This window comes from Trifolium pratense, linkage group LG1, assembly GCF_020283565.1.
Source record: "Trifolium pratense cultivar HEN17-A07 linkage group LG1, ARS_RC_1.1, whole genome shotgun sequence".
Taxonomy (NCBI): domain Eukaryota; kingdom Viridiplantae; phylum Streptophyta; class Magnoliopsida; order Fabales; family Fabaceae; genus Trifolium; species Trifolium pratense.
The window spans coordinates 5,854,944-5,878,587 of record NC_060059.1 but is presented as its reverse complement, the minus strand read 5'-3'; the positions used below and the strand labels follow the sequence as shown (position 1 = coordinate 5,878,587).

The following is a 23,644-nucleotide window of genomic DNA, read 5'->3' as shown; positions in this document are numbered from 1 at the left end:
AATTATTACTCACAAACATAAACTTTGAGAGTAATTTCATTTTCGTTTAGAAGTACTCCTAAAGTTTAAAGTTAAACTAGCTAGCTTGGTCCTAAACTTGGAGTAAATGACAAATTTAGCTGAGGATTAATTATTGCAGACAACTACGAATACTACATTGTACTTTTAATACTCCTATGAATAAATAATGTATCAAACTCTCTGCTTGTAACATGCATGATGTGGCAGTTTACACAGTTACTATACCACAAACAACATTAGCGGGAAATTCAAACAGCAAAATACATTGAATAAATAGTTAAGAAATTGGAGACTTAAGTATGTCTGAAATTTCATACAGTAAGTGGTTGAAACATGTAAAAAGATTGTAACTAGAGAGAGATGGGGTGTGTCGAATTTAATGTATTGCTGTTTAGAGAGTAACACATGGTTGGTTCGGTTATAGATCTGTTTGTTTCTGCGTGTCCTTCAATGCTTTGGCACTGAATTACTTTCAATTATTTTCACTGAAATTTGCTGAGATTGATGTTTATGTGTAGTAGTATTCAATTATTGTGTTATTGATTAGGAGAAAAGGCTCTCACATAGGGAAAGCTGACATACATTTTCACTTTCTTTAACATAATAAAGTGCAATGTGTCAATCTTTTTCGTTTAAGGGAAAATGTATTTATTTAATATATATGCAAAATATAAAGTGATATTTTTTTCCCGGGGTGGGGAAGAATATTTTCAAGTATTTTGAAAGATAAAGTGTAACAGTTGTATGACAAACTATTCAAGTTCTGTTGAATAATGTAACATACAATGGTGCAAAAGACAGGTTTATATTCAACTACGGTTGAATAGGAGGAAATGTGACCCTTATAATGCAGCTTAAATCATTCAATCTTAAATAATGTTCTGCACAATGTTGGTCACCTTTTTTTTACTCAAGATAAATGATAACTGCCAATTTCATTATTGAAGTTTCATCACCCATGTTGCTTCATCTCTCAAGTACATGATATTGGGTCCCGAGCGATCATCAAGTCAAGAACAACCCTACAATTGAGTTTGTGAAGAGTTTTATATCGGATGTAAGAAGACCTAAACATCAATTTAATATGATTAAGTTAGATCAAACTCTCAATTTTAAGAACGTTACATTTTTACCTAAAACTATAAAATATTAAGTTTATGAGTTCTCTCTATTTTTACCTTCACTTTTTTATGCAATGTGGCAATTTCAACTTGATACGCACTACACAACACATGAAAATAATTCGAAATATCTAGAATCAAGTGTAAAATTGGCAAGTTAACTGCCACTTAGAGTACTCCCTCTCTGATGTGATCAATAGAATATGTTTATTAAGAATGAAGAATTTTATTAGTCTATACAAACTTGAAAGGAAATTCAATTGAAGTATTTGAATTACCTAGATAGAATTCTAATTTCTCTAGAACTTATAATTACCCTGTTCAAACACACATTTAAGTCATATGTACTATTCAACTAAATTTACAAGAAATCCACCCTAGTGATTCAAAAATAGTGCATTAGTGATTCTCTTTATCATATTAATTAATAACATGTGTACAAAATTTATATTTGTTTTGTAAATTACAACAGGAGAATCTCTTAAATGCAACATTAATTCATCAAGTATTGTGCTACCAAACAAGTGATTTAGTTAGTACAAATAGTGGTACTCTATCAAGCAACTTTTCCTAATTTCTAACCGGTCATTCTGTAAAAATGTACCATAAAATAACTCTTTCTAAATAAGGACTCTCTGCTATTATAAAGTAAGGGTATTATGGTTGCAGGTGCAGTCTGTTTCTAATTCACTTGATTTAATACAGTACTTGCTACCTGACAATCTTAATTACAATAAAGCAGTAAGTTATTTCTTCTGCGAATGAAAAATGTAATGCAATTTTTTTGATTTGATGATATAAAAGGTTTGTCCCACCACTACTTAGTAGTACTTGATAGTGTTGCATAGCTATTTTGAGTACGGTTGTCGTTTTCTTATTCTTCTTCTAGATAGATTCCATCCCAATCATACAATGATGCTAACTACTAGCTAACCTTGAAAATTTAGTTACCTACAATTTTAGCTTCATGACAAATGCTTCTAGCGACATTGATATTCCTTTCAATATCATTTTTACTTGTGAGAATGACCACTCTTTTCCATATATATGCATATGCATATATGAGAATGATTTGAATTTGTTACATGAAGGTTTAAACTTAGGAACACATTTAAAAAAACTTAGGAACAATCATAATAGTTACTGCTTTCAAAATAACACATTTAATTTTTTACCCAAATTTGTTTAAGAGCTTTTAAAATGGTTTCTTTCTGTGTATACTAAAGAAGCATAACGATGGAAGAGCTTGCTTGATGAACTTCAAGATTTAACTAGTTGTTTATTTATCATCTTATAATTTACTCTAGAATATTTACTAGTTCTTAATAATAAATACAATTTAAATGTGCTATGTGATTCAAATTTTTAACATAATTATAATAATATTGAGGTTTCATTTCTGTTTCACACATTTGAAATCATAGTCGATTATAGGATTCTTTTTGCCTAAGATAGCATTTGGTTGAAGAAAATTAAGGAGACCAAAGGGTTATCTTTGAGTTGGACTCTGGTAGTTGCCATTTGCCAACATGGTGCTATCTAGTTTCCGTTTTTCAATAGGTTATTTCTTTTCTTCACCTTACTTAAAGAACTTTTGTTGTCATGTGTTTCAAAAAGCTAATTGTTGCACTGACCTATTAGCCAATCACAGTCATTCTGCACTGATTTAGTTTACTCTGTTTTTCCAGCTTTGAAATTTGTATGAGTTTATGGTGTAAGAAGCACAACACAGGCACACAATTATTTTTCAGTTTCAATTCTCCTATCCAAGCACAAAATTGATTTGACTTCATTGTCTGTGAAGCAGCATCAGTTGATTCATCAAACAAAAGGAGATAACAGAATACTTATCGATTCAAAACAATAAAATGAAAACACATGTGGACAGCTTGCATAATCAAAAGGAGAATCCAACTCAACATATTGATATTTCTTGCTTGAAAGTTGGAGTAGAGGATATCACAAAGTAGTGGTATCAAACCTAAGTCAGAAGGTCAATCGCTGTCAACCGACTGTCACAGAAAAATAATACAATCAACTAATTGACGGAAGACAACATTTCGAAGTAAGCAAGTAGCACGAATGGAGGACATAAGGATATACCTTGTACAGAAAGTATTGACTTCTCACCCAAAATATATGTAGCACAGTTGTATCTTCTAATATTGTTTTCAGATTTTGCCATCTACCCAATTCAAGCGTCAAAGCCAGCACCAGTCCAGCCAGGAGCATTAGATCTACCCTTGGACACAGCACCAATTCCCTTTCCTTTTAATTGGAAGTTGACTTTCTTTTTACTTTTTCCATCACCTTCATTAGGTAGTTGCTGATTAGGTCTATCTGTCACTGCAACTTTCTGACCATTACTTTGATTGGTAACACCCGCGGTTGATCCACCACTTGATTCCCTGGTGTTGGGAATAGAGGAACTATCTTGCGTTTTACTATCCTGAGAAGAACTTTCTGATCTCCCATCCTAACACAATTCAACCACATGATTTTAACATTTACCGGTCTAATACGAAATATGCATAGTATTAAACATGTATAGGTGTAACGGGACAAGCAACATAGATCTGATGGACCTAAGCAAATTGAACATGATTCTCTAAAAGTATAATTAACTTATATGATGAAACTGTGAAACAAAAACATACATGCATAGGGGTTCACATTTCCAACAACCTATTTTCCCCGGATCACAACCCTAAACCCAGATTGAAACTCCAAATATTTAAATTGAATATCATCAGTTTCATAGCTCTAGCTGCATGCCTTATAGATGAAGCTCAGGACATTTAGTTAGAAGTTATAATAATGCTCCTATGACAAGTTCCCAGTGCCCAGTAAGGTTGGCTAGCATAATAATGCTTAATGCAGTGAGAAAAACATACATGAGAAACATTAGTTGTTGCGTGACTTGGATTCAAAGCTTCCAGTCGTCTTTTTAATTCTGCCAGCCGATCAAATTGAGACTGACTGCTCTCTTGGACCTATTTAAGATTGATAGTATCAAACAACAAGCTTAATAGTAGTACATTATATCTTGATTAAACAATCAATTTACCAAATTGCTCAAATCTTCACATAGCTTCTGCTTTATTTCTTCCTCTTCCTTCACTACTTTTGCTGCAGATTCCCATGCCTGCCGCCCAAACATTCAAGATATGAATTATATTTGAAAAGGTACTTGTTAATACACATTTATATTTTAGTGGATCAAATCTTCCACGCTCATCCATTTAAATAATGTTCTGGATAGTATTTAGTTATACTGCAACCACATCGATATCTTGTGTTCACCTTCATAATGAGAACACAAGACTTTGAAAAAAGCAAACAAAAAAGTAAAGGTATAGCCAATCAATTCATTTTTTAATCACACAAATAATGATTCGGAGATCTTATTTTATTGAATAAACCCCATTCAACAAATAAAGAAAAACGGGAAGAGGGAAACTATTTATATATAAATTACATAAAATAAAACTTCCACTTAGCTATTTAGACTGATCACTAATGTGCCTAAAATGCTATCTCCAATTGATGTGATCATTACTGAGTATGAATGTATCTTAATGCACTGTTTAACTTTACTCGGTGAATATGAATGTTAAATGTGGACAACATACCAGACAAAATGCATACTATCTATAGCAATGCGAAAATAAATCAACGCTTTGAGCAATTCACTTGAGCATCTAACAGTCACCACAAGGGTTCATTAACATATATTTTCCTGATTATCTTATCTATTCCAGCAACTATGTTGAACTGATAGTGAAAAGATCTGAAGTCACACAGTAAGAAGGTAGTGTTGCTGGCATAGTGCAGGATATAGCACCAATACGACTAAAATGTTCACATTATGAAAATAGAAGGAGAAAATGGAGAATATTAAAATAAATACCTTTCGGGCCTGTTCTTCTTTTAGCTTGGCTGCACGAATTTTCTCTGTTGATTGTTCTATTTTCTTTCTCAAATGTTCAAGTGCTTAAAGTATGCACCACGTATAAAAGAAAAGCAAAGTCATTTCACTATAACAACCAGGGAAGAACAGTCTTTTTAAACTTAGAATGGAAGGAGCAACAATAATATTCAGAAACCTGATTTTTTTGGCCCAGCTGTAAGTTTCATCTCAAGTGTGAGATTCGCAAGTTCACGTTCCACATTGCGAATTTTCGAATAGTTTTCTTGAATGTATCTGTAAATAATAACATAATATATAATAATAAGATATTACTGTGATGTGATCGAATCCAGTTACTTGTTTGGCTGTAAAACGTTCTCGGGGGAAATTATTAATAAAGGCTTCGTTCTATTGCTATATTAACAATAGTACAAAAGAGCATCTATTTACTGGTCTCAGTAATATAAGATTGATTGTGCAATTTTAAAATATTCTGTCCCCAAATTAGATATTAGTCCCCTATAGATAAACTAACATAATTCCTCTTTCTCGATCTCAATCAACTGATTAGCTTTAAACACAAGTCACAGATACAGATCAAGATTAAAAAATCCAACACTGCTATCCATTCTACCAGTAGAAACCTTGCAGTACTTCATAAACATTCACAAATTGATTCCATTGACCTTAATATTCTAACATTTTCATTACAAAAGCAAACAACGGTTGCCTTTAATCTACTTCCTTCTGTAAACTTACTATCAGTGCTTCAAGTTTAATGAATATCATATTCCATAAAAAATGCCATTGGTTTTTCATACTTCATGAATCTAATTGAATCTCTAACAACTATTGACCTAAAATTAACCATTGAAGAAAATCAACTTCTGCATCTTACATAGCCATTACTTGATTTCTAACGAAAGGAGAAGCATAGAATTGCAAAAATAACATTCCTAAGTATCTAATTCGTCTTTCAATTAGAACAAATTGACCTAAATTGGAACAATGTGATAAGTGCAGGAACATATTAAAGTACATAATGGAGCACAAATTCAATGAACAGAAACAGAAGAGAAGTTACTTCTGCAATTGAAGTTGCTCCTCTTCGATGATCTGCAACAAAATAAGAAGAAAAAGTAAGTAATGATAGGTTGAAGAACAAAAAAAGAGAGACAGAGAGAATAGGGAGAAAGAGAACCCTCTCGGTGTAGCCGATGACGGAAGCTTCTCGAGCAAGACCGTCAGGTCCGATCTCAGGTTGAAGCAAAGGGTTATTAGAAGACATTACGGAATTCGATCAATAGCATTACACAGCTCCGTCGCGTGTAACCGCCGTCGCCGAAGGCAACCGGTTCGACCGTCTCCGCCGACGTCCGGTTCAAAAAGAAGTGGTTTGGTTTGAAGATCCGAACCGAAAAAAAGAACAGTATGCGTGATGATGGTGGTGGTGCAAGTATAGATTAATTAATTAATTAATTAGTTATCTATCTTGAAAATGACGATTTAGTCCTTCTCGTCTTCGCAACTTGCACACACGTTACCAACAAAATCATGCACGATTGAGTTTGCTTATTTCATGTTAATTTTAATAATGCTAGTTATCATTTATAAAAAATTATAATTAAATGACCAAGCTGACTCTATCACTATCAAGGACATGTTAGACAATGTATAAGTTTATATAAATTATTTTTATACTAAAAGATAAAATAAAAACAAATTGTTTATATAAAGAACTTATGAAAATAAGCTGAAATAAAACTTATAAATATTGACATAAGTTATTTTAACAAGTTCTCTCAACGATCTCAAAAACTTATGTAAGTAAATGAGTTCAAATAAATCAATTCAAATCGGTCCATTATTCGATATTGCTGACAAAAAAGAAAAAATCATTTGTTTTTGCAAACTTTTGATCAAAGGTAGATGATGTAAGTGTTGTAACTAAATTTGTCAATTCAAACCAATACATTGGACTCAAGTGGTTAATGAGTTCTCCTAAAATGAATTATTCCGAACAATCTTAGTTCAAACATCCTTCCCAGGAACAAAGGGTTAAAAAAAATAAAAATTGTCAATTCAGTTTCCTCTAATACTAATTTTGAGCTTCATGTGATTAATTCAAATTAAAATCATATTGTTATTCAAGATAAAGAAAATTCTCGCTAAGTTTTTGGAAGGCATAGACAAGGAAAATTTGGAAAATGACACTATCTCATATGAGAATACTGCTGCTGAAGATGTTTACTATGATTACATCCCTGTCATATTTGCATAGACACTAGGCAAAGAGTTCAATCAAAAGTAATAGAGGCATGTGGTATGATTTATTACAGATCTTAAGTCTAACATTCTACAACACTAAATCTGATTCTAAACACTGATCTGTGTGCTCAGCTGCTATGTATAACTATATAAGCCATAGCTTGAGATAGCAACTCAAATTTGAACTTATTCTATAGTAGAAAAATACAGCCTAAATGACAATGATACAAAAGAAGCTCAGCATCACCTAAGCTATAGCTTAAAATACAACAAACACTACATTTTATAACAGAGGAACTGTTGTTGGTGTTGCTATTTTGCATCAAATTGCAGGACGGCGTCTTTTGTAGGTAGTGCAGGAATTGCCCCTCTCTCTGTCACCGTGATCGCACCACATACATTGGCGAAATATAGCGCTTTTCGCAGATGCTCCTCGTTCTGCCACATAAAATAAATCCATCAGCTACAAACATTTGCAACATTTTCTGAATCAACAACTAGAATGTGTAAAAATATCTGAATTACCTCGAGTATACTTGGGTCAGAAGCTAAGTTGTACAGAAACCCACTAACAAAGGCGTCACCAGCACCAGTTGTGTCAACAGGTTTAGCTTTGACACCTGCAACTCTGCCCTTAAAATCCTGCAGTGCACACAAATTTGACAATTGCTATTACACTGGTCACTCGTGTGATAACATTGTGAAATACTGAACCTAGAAGCAAACCTTGCTCAAGTAAAGTTTCGGAACGAAGAGCAAATAACCTTGCTCAAGACAATTAAGAAACTGAGTTAACTGACTTTGGCAAGCTTACCTTGGTATAATATCTACAACCCTCTGACCCTTCGGTAACAATTAGAAGCTTGATATGAGGGTGAAAAAGCTTATTTAATACAACATCATCATCATAAGGATCATCACCACCAGTCAAAAAGGTGATCTCTTCTTCACTGATCTGCATTACATATTAAATAATGAATGCTTATTTTCGAAACAAAACAGAATAAAATAAAAAATGAAACAATGAGTGGTGGCATTTATGGAGTGTATATGATAAATGGCACGTGTATCCTCCCATATGCTAGTTCAAATAAAAACTAACCTTTATGACATCGGCTAGTTCCCATATGCTCATTATACCATCCCGAGCAGCCTCAGCTGATGGCCATAGTGCCAATCTCAAATTCGGATCATATGAGAGGATGCAATCAGACTCTTTAGCAATTCTCAAAGCATCGAGATGAGCTGATTTGCATGGCTCGTCAATCAAACTGATGGAACCATAATGGAATATTTTAGCCTGCAATCAGTATTAAAACTTTCAGACATATATACAAAAGAGGCCTTAGACACATTTTATAAACAAAGACAGAAATTCAAGGCACCTTCACAATGAGGTTTCGATCAAGCTCTGACTTATCCAGAAGCATATCAGCACTAGGATTTCGGAAAAACAAGAACTCGCGCTCGCCATCAGCTCTAAGTGTAACAAAAGCCAATGCAGTTCTTGCATTAGAATCATACCGCATACCAGATATATCGACCTTATTTTGCTTTAAAATATCAGCCAACATATACCCAAATTCATCTGCTCCGACCTAAAACACAAATGGTAAGGAATTAAGCTATCATTTTCTCAGCCAACATATATTCATATTCCAAAAAATGATCATATTCAGAATACTACAGCCAAGAGTATTATTCCATGGTACAATCTACAATTAAGTACATGATATTTCTAGGAAGTTTTAAAATTTATTTAATTCAACAATAAAAAAGGGGTAAAAAAGGTAGGTCTTAATATGATTTCTATTTGATGGTAATGAAAAGTATAAAATGCGAGTAAAAGATATTCCTCCGAATGCACAATCCTCACGAATACATTTTTAAAACTTCAACCAGACATGAAACAAACACACGTAATAAAATCAAGCAAAAGTTTCCCTTTTATTCATTTTCTAAACAGTCATTCAGAGAAGTCTAACCAATTTCGAATAACCTAACACCCTACAAATTTCTTAGAGATGAATATTTGAACACAAATCAAACATGGAAGTCCTGTAGATAGTAATAAAAAATCAAATAACCATCAAGATAAATAGATATAGATATACACCTTGCCTATAAATGCAGATGAACCCCCCAACTTAGAGATGCCAACTGCCACGTTCGCAGGAGCACCACCAGGAGCTTTCTTGAAAGCAGGCGCTTCAGCTAGAGACACTCCACCTTCCGTTGGCACGAAATCTATTAACAGTTCACCAAAACAAACAACCAGATCACTTGTTTCGTTGCATCCTTCTGATGCAATATCATCAGATTTACCTGCAAAAACATAGTAATAACATCAGATCAACATGAATTTTGGGTTCAGAAAATTTTACTGCTAGCATTGTAGAAAAGTAAAAAAGTAGGACAAAATTAAATATGAAATAGTATTAAATGCCTCAGAGAAAACAAAAAAAAAATAAAAAGAGAAGAATCATTTCACATGGGTAACATGACATCCTAAATTGGCAATAGCAAAATTTCATAAAGATAAAAGTACATGTATTTTGAATTCAAATATAACATGGAAAACATTACCAACCATGATGACCTTCACGTGAAATTGGTGATGAGATGAGACAAACCAGTTTGTGAGCTAAATCACACCTAAATTCAACATTTAGACCCATTTACCTTTCACATGTTCACCAGCTCATAATTTTTAGCTAAGAACATGACCTCAATTTTCCAATGAACTAAACTTTGTGAAGCCATTAAAATCATTATTTTTAAATTACCCATTTCTTCTCCTAATACGTACAGTTTCAAAAATCACACAGATCCCAAACAAAATAACAAACCAATCAGATCTTTACATTAACAACTGTATATAACAATATGGAAATCAAAACCTAAAAGATTAAAAAAATGCATTCAAACTAACAAACACTATAAAAATGGGGGAAAATCTCCAATCTCCAATCTGGGACAATGAAACAGCATCAGAAAAATCACCAATAAAAGAAGAAACCCAATATCAGAAAAACCTCAAAGACGCAATCTTTAGCTTAAAAACGGTGAAACAATATCAGAAAAATCACCAATAAAAGAATAAACCCAATATCAGAAAAACCTCAAAGACACAATCTTTAGGTTAACAAAAAAATCAAGGTCCAATACCATAACGAGTAATGAATATTGTAAAACACAAGAACGCTAAGAAACAAAGAGAGATGAAAAACCTGAGGGGGTAAACTGTGCCATTGATCTGAGGAACGGGATTGAAACAGAGTGTTGAAAATGAAGAAGAGGAAAAATGAGTCTTTTGAGGAAAAGTGTTGCAAATAGTTTAGAGTTTACAGAGAGATAGAGAAAGAAGGGATGATGCAATGCAGTGATTATGTAATGCAATGTGTGTATGTATCTGTTGATTTGAAAAGAATGGGAATTTGTATTGTTCTACTGAAAAGGGAAGATTCGATGATGTAAAGTTGTAAGCAAAACAACAAGATGGTATTTTATTTTTCTTCTTATAAATAAAATAAGTCTTAAGTTTCTTTTTTTTGTCAATTGTGAAATATTATTTTGGTCCTTAAAATTGTAGGTAAGACATTTTAGTATCTCAAATTTAGGAAATTGTGATTCAGTCCTTTAAATTAAATTGAATTAAAGTTGCAGGTAAGACATTTTAGTCAATCTAATAATTTTTCTACGAGTAAATTTAACACTATAATTTTATAAAAAATTTGACATTATAATTTTATAAGTTTTAAGTTTTTTAATGACATAAAGAATATTCATTTTAGCTACTAAGTTTGGTCTAGTGATAAGAGGTTTGGGTAACACGCTAGAGGTAATGAGTTCAATCTCCAGCTCATTATAAACCAAAAATAAATATTTTTTTTTGTCTTATTCATGATAGTGTATTTATTTTATGGTTTTGAGAGGTTAAAGACGATTGTTTTCTACTTTTTAATGACCAAAGTGAGGGAGACCAACCTCAAAAAGATCATCCTTCACTTATTTGGGAAGGTCAGAGTGGTTTTTGCAGGTACATCTCCCTTTCTATCGCTGGTTACATCAGAAATTGGTCTTCAGCTCATAGCACATCTTTCACAGATCCACCATCACTGTGAGTCTCTTTATCATCTTGTTTATCCTATTCGATTAATCTTTGTGTTTCTGATTTTTTTTCTTCGTCCAACTTTCGTGTGAATTGATAAGCACCCCATAGAATGAATTGATCAGGAGAACCTGAGTTTGATTCCTGATAAAAATAATTATTGGCTATAATTTATTTACATCACGGTCGAACTCGAATCCCTGAGGTCTTGTTTTTATGAGAACCAGAAGTTAAAAGAAAAAAGTTTGGACAATTTATGAAAGCTATACTCTTTGTATCCAACTCATTCTTTATGTTAGACCGGAGAAATTTATGGTCTAAAGGCAACAGTAGAAAAAGGGTGTTGGAATTTAGTAGGACGATTGTTATTTTTGTGATGGATGCTGAGTTAGTAGGGAATACATTGAAGCACTCACCAAATTTGGTTTTTGAGTATATAGGAGGCTTCTTTCTCTGTTTATTTAAACTTTTGGGTTGATTTTTTTTTTATAAATAAAAGGCAAAGGTGCCTTTTTAATATAATTGAAGTAGAGAAATTAAAACATAAGGACTAGACCAAAACCTACAATAATCAGTGTCAGTCAAGGATTTAGATAATATATGCCTCGTTAAAAATCATATTAGAAAAACCCAATGAATAAAACTTTTAGGTTGAATTTATTAGGAGATAAGTTAACATAATTGTTCATTATTTAGCCGAATAATTGTTCTGACTATTTTATTGATATTTTCATTTTTTTATAAGCAAAAATTTATTATAAGAGAGTGCAAGGAGTACTCAAACCTTTACAACAAAGAGCACTAAACTAAGTGCTTAGAATACAAGACATAAGATTTAAACACCAAAAAGAAAAAAGGGTACAAGTCCTACGCCCACTTCAATTTTAATGAATTGCATTGATCCTTCCGGTTAAAATAGAGGCGAACTTTTATCAACTTTTCAAAAAAATGTTAAACTTCCACTTTCATATTTGCAGTGTCTTTCTTTTTAGTAATGTTTGTGTTTACATCTAATGTACGCTACGAATTTAAATCAACAATATTATTGTTTTAGTAAAAAATTAAAAACAAAGTTCCACTACATTGTTGAATCACCCAAAAGAATATCAATATTATACCTACTTTAATTTAAACTAATATGCTGTCCAAAAGACTTTAAAACTAATATACCTACCTATACTACTGCTTGTAAATTTTCAGTCACAGGTGTATACTAGATAATATTATTTACAAGTGTTTACCTAACAATTTAATTCAGGCTAATTGGCCCAAATAGAACATTAATTCTTGAACAAACATATTTGTTGTAAGAGGTATTTTTTGGTACAAAATTAAAGCGCAACAGTAACTGATCCCTTTATTTAATCTAAATCCATTTTAAGAAGTTGACCAGAGGTAATTTCGCTTAAAGAAAAATGAGTTTGGATTGTATGAGAAAAAAAAATGATTCTCTCAATAGGCCGATATCCATTAGGATGTAATTAAGGATCGTGCAAGAGTGAGTCTATCATTAGTATAACAAATAGGTTATTTAGGTGGATAAGTAAGGGAAGAGAAGCAAAAAAAATTATGTGTTGGTGGGTGGCAAACAAAAGGGAAAAAAAAAAAAACGGATGAATGAATTTGGACTAAATTCATTCTTTCTGGTGTTTGTGTAAGATAGAAGTTAAATACTTTGAAACTCTTTTTTTTTTTTTGATATCATCCTCATTTTGTTCTTTGCCTACAAGCAAAGATTAAATCAATATTTACTTCATTGTGTCTCAAATTAATACACCTTATAATTCTACGTTAACTCTTCGTAATTGAGAAACTTAAAATAATACTCCAAAAATTGCATTGATTAGTATCCAAACAAAATAAAAAAATTGCATTGATTATCATGACTCATGAGAAGAATAGACTCATCAGATTTTATTTATCTTTTATGGTTATCATCATTTTGTTAATAGAAACAGAGGTTAATACCAATTCTGGCATTGGCTGGCTAGCTAGCTACATACACATAATGCAATTGAAGCTATTATCAGGCTGGAAAAATGTCAAAATAAAATAAAATTCCCCATTATAAATTAAACCAAATAGAATCTGATCATGGAATTTTTTGAGACATATTTGACGGATCGATCGGATACACGTGATCTCAAAAATAAAATTTCAAATATGCATCCATCCATTGTTCTTGTTGTGACTGCTTTGTCCTCTATCAATGTCGATGCTCGCTTGGTCTTTTGATGCACCTTGTTGGTGCCCAAACCGGCTGTAACATAATGTGTATATACATTTTAATTAAAATTTAATGTAAATAATATACTGACAGTGTAAAATAGTTTTCATAGATATGTGATAAGAAATTATCATATTCTCATGTAAGTTTATATTATAACAGTATGTTGAAAATTAATTTATACCGATAGCACGTATCTCACTTTCTCTATTAGCATATATAGTATGTTTGTAGGTTGATATATGTTGCTAAAAAGTAAAAGTGAGGAAAAATAAATACACACCTTGTTGTTCCATAATCAAACTGATTGGCTTGTGCATCAAGTAAATTGGCGATGATATTGTTATTACTGGAGATGGTCGAATTAGTCGAATTGTCACAAATATTGGTGCTTATACCTCTTTTCTGGAGTAACAATTTGGAGATTATTGCTCATATTACTAATAAAAGGTCATATGTAATCAAGCATTTGAAATTTATATACAGCATTAATCCCTAAATTATATTGATAATGAAATTGATACCTGGGATTTTAATTGTTTGTTGACCTCCTCCACCTTGTGCACCTGCCAATATTTAAATAATGATCGAGAGAAAGGATTAGTTATGTAATTAAAAATATCAATCTTTCTTTTCTCAGTTTCTGATTTTATATATACTGGTTAAAGTGTAAAGACAAAAACACACACAATAATAATTTTTGTCACTATTTAATAGATCTCATTAATAGATCTCATTAATAAATCCAGCAATCTTAAAAATTCTAAATAGATCTCATTAATAAATCTACTTCATTATAAATAGGCATCACATGCATAAATATATAGATACCAATGTTTATTTAAAAAGCGGTACATATTAGGTACTTAATTGTGTTTTGCTCCGATAAGAGGTACTTAAAAAAATAAATACTTATCATTGAAGATGGTCTATAGGTCTTATTTTTTAAGTATTATGGAACAAATGATGCTGGTCAAGTGGAAACAACTTGTTCAATAAAAAAGAGGATAGAGGAAATTCAGGTTTGAGTCATAGTGAAGTCACCCATGTTGATTGAGGGCTTAGAACAAATTAAAGTGACAAAATTTGATCAATCAGCTAAATGTGAGAATATCTAATGAAATTGCATTGAAATAGAAAATTGGTCTAAAGATGATAAACCAACAATAATAATTTATAATAATTGCATACCTCCTCACGTAATTGATCAACTCTTGCCATCATCTTTTGCATCTGAAATTAAAATAAACGCATCATTTGCAAAACACTTCTTTAAAATTAAAGTACACTTCTTCAATTTATTTTTCTATTATCGTTAATCCCCAATGTTGATGTAACATTTGTGTGTTTCATCTCAATCAAAGTTTATAAATTCAATAAGAATATATCAAAATATACTTGGTGCTTTCGAGCTTGTGCAAGTGTTCTCTCCAGTTGTTTCTCTATACTCTGCAAATCTTTTATGCCAAGTGCATTGAGTTCTTCTCCCAAAAATATCCTTAAAAACAAAAAAGATCGAAAACATATAAGTAATATTATTAGAATTTGGGAGGCATATACTCAACCACAAAAGCTAGTCTGAGAGTTGAGGTTTGCACTACACTTATAAAGACTATCTTTGTCATATCTCTACCCAATATGAGACTTTTAACAAATATCCAGCAAACAACCGATACTCCATTATATTCTGAACTTTCTCTTATACTTTCTTTATATTAATATAATAATATTATTTGTCATTAAAAAAAAATCACTAACAACTAAAACTTTTCAAAATTTATTTCTTCAAAATCGATACCTTTGAGTCCGAGCTAGAGATTCATGCTTGACTCTTAGCATCAAAAGCTCCTGGTGTAAGCTCTTCAATGCAAGAAAATGTTTAAGAGCATTAGCCATGCATGTAAAAGTTAATTACATATTAATTAGTTAGTTTAGTTGGTCCAATTGGCTACATAACATATACCTTGTTTATGTAATTATATTTCTCATTCTATATGTATTCTTCTATACTTCTCTATGAGAATTCTATCAAGAATTAATAAAGAATAAATTTCTATGAAGGAAAGGTTCTTAAAAACATTATATGATCAACCTTGTTACATGGAAAAAAGAAGAGAAATTACCTGTGACTCTTGTTCTCCCAAGTCGTTATTCTCAGACATATTATTAAAGCAACATTGTCGATACTTCTCAATGATTTTGTTCAAGCTGATCATGAGCAAGTATCGATAATTAATCTTTGTTAAAAAACACATCAATAAGTAATATTTCACATGGTTTTGACTAATAATTAAGTAAATAATTTTTCTAGTTGGTCCAAAATATGAACTAATTTCATTCTATTTTAATGTTATCATTTTTAAAATATCATTCAACTATTTACTTTTTATTTTTTAAAAATTTCTATTATTTTTTATGCAATTCTTTTTAAAAAATATATTGTAATGAGTATTAATACTTATTTTTTTTAAGGAATGTAATGAGTATTAATACTTTTTTTTTTAAGGAATTAATTAATACTTCTTATACCTTAGAGTGATGTACATTAGTTTGAGGGATGTATAAGTAGATTCGGTTTTTTTTGTTGACAAATTTCGTAGTTTTTTTTTTTACTTAAAATTTTGTAGTTAAATATATAATTTTTTTTTTTGAAAAGAACATGTATTTTTTTTTTATATGACCTACTCTTTACATTATAAATTTATTTTCTTATTTAAAAAGTATAGAAACATGAAAAATTATGTTGATAATGAACTTCAATAAAAATAAAATTAATGGTGAGTACCATGAATTGGACCCCTGCTAGCTGAAACAAATATTGACCATAATTTAATTAATCATTGATCAAACTTTAAATTAATTTTTTCTCCAAAATATAGAGGATTAAGAACAATATCTTTGTGACAAAAAAATAAATAAAACAATGACACACTCAGCAACAAATATAAACAAAGTGATCAAGTTGCCTTTACCCTTCATGAAGGACCTATCCTAACGCTAGTCCTCGTAAAACAATCGTTAAAAATTTTACATCAGATATGAGATAATTTGAATATATGTTAAAAAATAGAGGCAATTTCATTTTATAAGTCGGTTTTATAAGTTGAATTAGGCTGAACTCAAAATTTTAACATAGTATCAGAATTTCTCCAAGATCTAATATAAGATACCGAACATGAGTTGAGTTTATAAGTAAAACAATCATGTTCACCTTAGCCAACACAGTGTACAAGATTTTCATCAATTGGCCATTGTTGATCATAGAAAAAGCATCAGAGAAAAAAAAAAAGTGTGAAAGCCACAAAGAAAATGAAGAAATAATACTGACTCAGTGGTACTGTATTGAAAAAGCTTGCCAAGGCTGGAAAAGATGATAAGAGCAACTTCAGCATCACATAACACAGAAAGTTCGAATGCTTTCTTCAGCAAACCACTCCTTCTCTTTGAGAATGTTACTTGTCTGTTGATTTTGTTCTGTATTCTCTCAAGAACCACCTTCCCTCTTCCCATCCTAGATTCTTTTTTTTCTCTCTCTCTCTCTCTCTCTCTGGCTTCAACTGCAGAAAACGACCGAAGTATATATAAATATATATTGGTTACCTTTTTCGGCGTTATATCCTGATAGGGAAACATCGCATATGTATGAAACAAAAGTGTAATATTTTAATGGAAGAAAATAAGAGAACCGTGCTATTAACCCACCTCGGGTTGGTCGAGTGGTGTTGGTTTGGACCCTTGGAGTATGCTCCTCTGAAGGTCTTAGGTTCGATTCCCACTGGTGCCAATTTCGGTGGGCTAACTCCATACAGAGCAAAAAAAAACTCTGGCTTTAAATGGGGCTCCCGCAAGTGGGCGGTGAGATTGGTCCCCTTAAAATAGTCGGTCCTAAGACCGGATACCAAGTTTTCAAAAAAAAAAAAAAAAAAAGAGAACCGTGCTATTTTTTAGTCTTTTATTTTTATTTCAACAACCCAAAATCAAATACTATATATTAACCAACCATTTAGTCCATTTAGTATAAGGTGTGCAAAAAAGACTATAATAAATTAGAGAAACAAATATCGGAACAACAAACGAGATTACAAAGTTACACCAATCCCAAACAAGTGAATGGACTCGACTACCAGCTATGAAGGTTAGAGACTAAATTAATATTTGTTGTCTTCAACCACCGGTAAGAATAAACTTTGACCTTATCCATCAACTAGGATAAGGGGGTTCTGAATTTCTAAATAATTTTTGATTTTTTTCGTTCCAAATCACCCAAACACATAAGACTGATAAGACCTAGATAAGCTGAAGGAAGGAGTGTCGCGCTATCTAACCTTGATAATTGTTTTTTGATAATTCGACAGTTAAATAATTTTATATATTATATATAAAATTTCACATAAATTTTGGTTAAAAAAATTCACATGTATAGTTAAATTAAACATCAATCTTATAATAATCAATATTTTTTTATGTTTTTAAGAATGTTCAATAGGAATAAGAATGTTTAACAACGGATTTGGTTTTTCTGCTATCGAAAGATCTATATATTAAAACATTTGAAATATTAATGGTCGTTTAATCCAAACTGAAAAGTTTAATTTATAAATTATAAAATTAAAAGTTACAATTTTTTTAACCTTATCAAGTCTGGTAAAAACAGTCACCAATAAAAAATCAGATTTGGTAAAACGAGTGAAGTCCGTCGGGTCGGTCCGTTTAATCCGCCGTTTTTGGCAGGGTGGAATGGCATTTTTAATCCGCAAAAGTAGTGAGTCCCGCCGCCACCTAACCTGCAAAAAAAAAAAGGGTCTAACCATTTTTTATTTTTGAGAAAAAGTCTCTGCACATTATACCTGAATCTTTTATTTTTGACCCTGATAAGAAAATAAAACTCAATTAACCTAATCTACGGTTTAGGATTTAATTAAGGTAATGCAAATATATAGAAATAAAGTAATATATCATTTGCAACATTATTCATGACAGAAATCTCGTGAGAATAAACATTATCCTTTGATATAAATTGAATATTTTATTTCATTTTATAAATCATGAATGTTTGAAGTTTTGAATGATAAATTTATTTTTTGATCACCTTATTGATTTATATTTTGATTTTCTTGAATGATTTTTATTTTTATTTTTTTATAAATTTATATGATATTTTTGAGAATTTATTATTATTTTTAAAAAAATTATTGGTGGAGTACTTCCACCAACCCGTAATCCGCCATAAAAATGGATGGGATGAGATTATCAACCCACAACCACTAGTTAAGCTGCCCTGCTTTACCCCTTTTTAGGCCGATTAATAATTGGATGGTTGGAGCGGGGCGAGTTGACCATTCCACCATTATTTCATTCAAACTTAAAAAAAATAACAACCTGTGTTTCAGTAATCCGGTGGTCCACATTTTAAAGCCAACACAATAGTATTAGAACGTGATTTTATGAAGGGAGTAAGTAACGTGATACTATTTACTAGTATTTTCTTTCATGGTTGAGGCACTTATTAGGATATTTGAATCATGGTACCCTATGCTTGCTTACTAGGAGATGACGCTGGTGTAGCACTGGTTCACAAAACAAAATTGTGCATGAAAATAAATTTTATTTTTTCTTGTCTTAAATATAAACAAGTGTTTTTTTAAGTTTATTAAATAAATTATATATTTGATTTATATTTTTGATTATATACATAAATCATTTAATGAATCTAACATTAGAATTTTTATTAATATTTGAAATTGGAGAAAGTAGTATAAATAATCATACTCTACTTGTATTTGTTTGTTGGGTCATGCTAAACTGTGTCTCGGGGCGGGACACTTGTTAAGCATACTAAAAAAAAAATTATATTAGAAAGACAACTTTTTATATATTTGATACATTTGAATGTACGTATTTCGAGATAAAATTTATATTTTAATATTTTTAACAGTGTCCGAAACACTGTTTAATACTACTCCGTCCCAAAATATAAGCAAAAGGAGGTCAACAAAAGTGAATGTATCTGGACTAAATTTTAAACCAAATACATCAACTTTTATTGACCAATTTTTGTTTATATTTTGGGACGGAGGGAGTATTTTTCTTGTTTGTTTGTGGCTTTGTGGTGTTGTGGCTCCCATCTCTCACGGATAGTAAGTCAGATCAATCAAATCTACTAGTACTAGATTTCAATTTTCTTCTCCTTTTCATAAATTAATGCTATTAGCCTACATATATAGGAGTAGGACAAGGACGTTTATTATCGTTTAGATCCACTCCTAGACCTAGTACAGTTCGCCATGTTTCAACACCTCATTGGTCAGTTCACTTCGTAGCATAGTAATGATTCGTTACTATAGCATGTAAAACTTGTTTATCCATTAGGGTATCGACACGTTTCATCCCACAGAGTGTTGTAAATAAGATGACACTTTTTTGTTTGTTTGATGTAAATATGGCCACGTTTCGTACATCATTATCCCACAAATTGACAGCACATAATACACATCGTTATTCCTCAGTTTTTACTAACGTATTCTTGCTTATAGTACAAAGAAATTGAATTTTTATCTTTACTCAATTAAACTATGTTTGTACAATTTCAACGATGTTATTTAGATTATTCTCTTTTCCTCCCAAAATATAATAATTTTTTAATCATTATATGTATGTCAATATTTTTTATTATAAATATCTTTAATTATCTATTAGTAAAAATTATAGAAATTTGATATTCTAAAAATATACATCGAAACAAATCAAACAATATTTTATATGATAATATTTACATTTATATACTTTTAAAAAATATGGTCAAAATAAGACATATGAATAATCCATTTAGTCAAAGAAAATCTTATAAAATGGGACGGAGGGAGTAGATTAATTTCGGTTCTTTTTTGAGTATCTAAAAATTTAATTGCTTTTTAAGTTAGGGTCTTGCTAACCAGTGCCCACGGGGCACTAGTTAAGGAACCAAAAGAAGAAATAAAATAAAAGTTGTGCATGAAAAACATCAAAATATAGACTTTTGTTGTATTGACTACACTATTTCCAAGTAAAACTTTCTAAATTTGAATTCTTAACAAGTGCCCCTGGGGCACTATTTAGCATTTGCCATTAAGTTATGACACTAAGTTTTTTTTTTACACTAGTAACGATGCTAAGTTGATTCATTTTGTTGCAGAAGCCACATTTAGTTGCTACGTACGTTATGCTTTTACAACCTGTGTTGAGTAGTCTGGTGGTCCACATTTTAAAGCCAACACAAAATAAAATGTGAAGTAAACTTAAATTCATCGCGGAAGCTAGGATTTGTGGCTTCTCCTAGAATTATTTTTGGAAGACAATCAATTTTAGAAGAGGCATCCAAACACACTTTAAAATACAAAAATAACATTGACACCAAATGACGCCAACTAGTTTGACATCTAATGTTACACATCTTGATAACGTTTTTAACCGATATAAATTTTATAAAATTCACCGTTAAATTTAAAGTTTATATCATATAGATCATTTGTGTAAAATTTCAGACAAATCCAAAATGCTATTGCGACACATAAAGATTAACGACATATAAAAAAAGACACAAACCGTTAATTTTGATGTATCTCAATAACATATCAAATGATTTTGGATTTAACTGAAGGTTTACACAAATGATCTATATGATATAAACTTTAAATTTAACGGTGAATTTTATAAAATTTATATCGGTTAAAAACGTTATCAAGATGTGTAACATTAGATGTCAAACTAGTTGGTGTCATTTGATCCTGATTCATATATATATATATATATATATATATATATATATATATATATATATATATATATATATATATATACTTCAAGCCTCTTTTGTATTCCAAAATTCCTTTTTTAGACATTTATTAAAAAGTAGTTTTTTGATCTTAATTTCATGTGATATTTCCATTGAATATGTTTTTATGCCATTAGTAATACAACATAGGGAGTTAGAGTAATTCTCGTGTAACAACTAATAACCTTAATTATCCTCCAATGGTACCAAATAAGGATTGGGAATATTTACGTGTGAAGTTGTAGAAGTGGGGATCCTAATGTGTCATTAGTGTTTCGTGCATGCTTAGTATAAGCAATTGTACAGGGGTATTTTTGGGAAAAATATATTAAATAGAGTTGAATTTGTGGCCAAGATATTTTGTTGACTTTTGCTTATAAATATGTTATTGAATGAAAAGATAAAATTGCATCTGTGTAAGGAGACATAAAATTGTTATGCATATTTTGAACTATTTTCAAAAGATTCACAATTTTTAGTGTTAGGAAGTCATAAGTGCCAAATACAACTAGTACAAAAATATGTTGATTGTTAAAACATGATTAATTATATTGGGTCACTTTACCTGAAAGTTGAAACAAGTTTGAGAGTCATCTAATCCCAGTCTACAATCTCATAAATCCACATATGTTTGTTCCCCTTCTAATTAAGACCACTTTTTTCATTTCACTTCTTTGATTCTTCTTCAAGATTCTACTTTCTTTCTTGTGCCTTCAAGTTTTTAATTTGGGTTTGAGTTGCAGTTGCAAACGGTGGAGAGAAAGATTGGAAGAGGAGAGAGTGATTATGTGTAGGTGGACTATCATAAAATCTGTATATATATCACTTAATCAAATGGTTGAAATTAATAAGTCTAAATCGGACTAATACATGAATAGGTCTGGCCAATACGGACCCCCAAAACAGACCTAGAGATAGGAGAGTAGTATTATTTTGGAGAAAATAAGGTGTATTTGGTTATGCATGAACTAGTAGGTATTTGATGGGAAACAATTTCAAACGCAGCGTGTCGTTAATCAAGTCTAGGCCTTTTAGCAAATATTCAACGTGTTGGGCAGGATGCTATTCACATGAGCAAGCAATACCATACAGTGGAGGTTAGGTGTAAATTCCTTAACACAGGCTTGATTAAATGCAACTCGGATGGGGAGGTAATTGCGTCAAATAACAAGGCTGCGTGTGGTGGGTCATTCAGAATGAGTCAAGAGATTGATCATGGGTGCAACACGTAACCTGGGTACTTATTCGGTTTTGATGGCAGATCTTTGGGGTATTTTTAATACTCTACAGTTGGCGTGAGATAATGGCTTCGTAATGGTGGCATTGGAATCCGACTCTATGTTAGCTGTGTAGTTGGTGGTGAAAGGGTGCCCTTCTACGCATCCTTGCTATTCTATTGTCGCTCTCATTAATCGCTTTAAGATGAGGGAATGATAAGTTTCGATACCTCACATGCTAACCAAGTTGCAAACTGGGTGGCAGGTAGGGGTGCTCAAATCCAAACTAATCTAAATAAAAACCACAAACCGATCCAAAAAAACCGAAAATCGCAAAAAACCGAATATTTTTGGATGTGTTTGGATGTCCTTTTGTGAAAACCGCTGGATCAGATCAGATTTCGGATCAATTTTTCAAAACCGATTAAAACCAAACTAAATCGCATACATATATTTTAATATTTATTTATCTTTTTATTAGTATGAATATATATTGCATTAACCTATTTTTTGTTCATTTTAAATTTTGTTAATACTATTTGTTAGTTTAATTTAATTAAATTTTCACCTTTTAATATGTTTCAAATATAATTGACAATTTTTGTAATAAAAAAAATATAATTGACAACTGTCATTCCAAAATATTAACTTTTAATATATTATATGTTATTTCTTACATCAAACTAAATATTTATTTTGTCAAAAAAGTCAAACTATTATTTTATAGTGTTTTTTATAATATTAATATTTAATAAAAAAATTTACATTTTATAATCTTGATGTCTAAAAACCGATCCAAATTAAACCGCATAAAATTTGATCGGATCGGATTGGAGTTTTTTTGTTTGCCATCCAAAACCGAACCGAACCGCAAATAAATTTATTTTTGGATCAGATGAGTTTTTGTCTCAAAATCAATCCAAACCGAACCGCGAGCACCCCTAGTGGCAGGTTATGCT

General features: G+C 31.2%; 3 protein-coding genes across 4 annotated transcripts; all 3 read right to left on the bottom strand.

The window, feature by feature from the left end:
• Nucleotides 1–3,011: 3,011 nt before the first annotated feature.
• On the bottom strand, nt 3,012–6,595 carry LOC123901546 (structural maintenance of chromosomes protein 4). 2 transcript variants are annotated; one of them, XR_006806957.1, is made up of 8 exons: nt 6,254–6,595; nt 6,137–6,168; nt 5,249–5,346; nt 5,053–5,135; nt 4,210–4,287; nt 4,037–4,135; nt 3,246–3,618; nt 3,012–3,123 (listed from the first exon to the last, which is right to left on the bottom strand). XR_006806957.1 is itself a non-coding variant. In XM_045951668.1 (7 exons), the coding sequence occupies exons 1-7, from the start codon at nt 6,338–6,340 to the stop codon at nt 3,337–3,339; spliced, it is 759 nt and encodes a 252-aa protein (XP_045807624.1). In that variant the 5' UTR covers nt 6,341–6,595; the 3' UTR covers nt 3,012–3,336. The 2 variants fall into 2 exon arrangements, 1 of the variants encoding a protein (XP_045807624.1); XM_045951668.1 differs by having other exon boundaries at nt 3,012–3,618.
• Nucleotides 6,596–7,251: 656 nt separating this feature from the next.
• LOC123902607 (probable fructokinase-7) lies at nt 7,252–10,882 on the bottom strand. The gene is made up of 7 exons (XM_045952372.1): nt 10,551–10,882; nt 9,437–9,645; nt 8,706–8,918; nt 8,423–8,620; nt 8,135–8,275; nt 7,846–7,962; nt 7,252–7,758 (listed from the first exon to the last, which is right to left on the bottom strand). The coding sequence occupies exons 1-7, from the start codon at nt 10,570–10,572 to the stop codon at nt 7,633–7,635; spliced, it is 1,026 nt and encodes a 341-aa protein (XP_045808328.1). The 5' UTR covers nt 10,573–10,882; the 3' UTR covers nt 7,252–7,632.
• A 2,436-nt stretch (nt 10,883–13,318) lies between these two features.
• Nucleotides 13,319–17,309, bottom strand: LOC123884844 (MADS-box transcription factor 17-like). The gene is made up of 8 exons (XM_045934079.1): nt 16,987–17,309; nt 15,782–15,866; nt 15,457–15,518; nt 15,057–15,156; nt 14,850–14,891; nt 14,183–14,224; nt 13,942–14,063; nt 13,319–13,691 (listed from the first exon to the last, which is right to left on the bottom strand). The coding sequence occupies exons 1-8, from the start codon at nt 17,289–17,291 to the stop codon at nt 13,589–13,591; spliced, it is 861 nt and encodes a 286-aa protein (XP_045790035.1). The 5' UTR covers nt 17,292–17,309; the 3' UTR covers nt 13,319–13,588.
• Between the last annotated feature and the right edge of the window lie 6,335 nt (nt 17,310–23,644).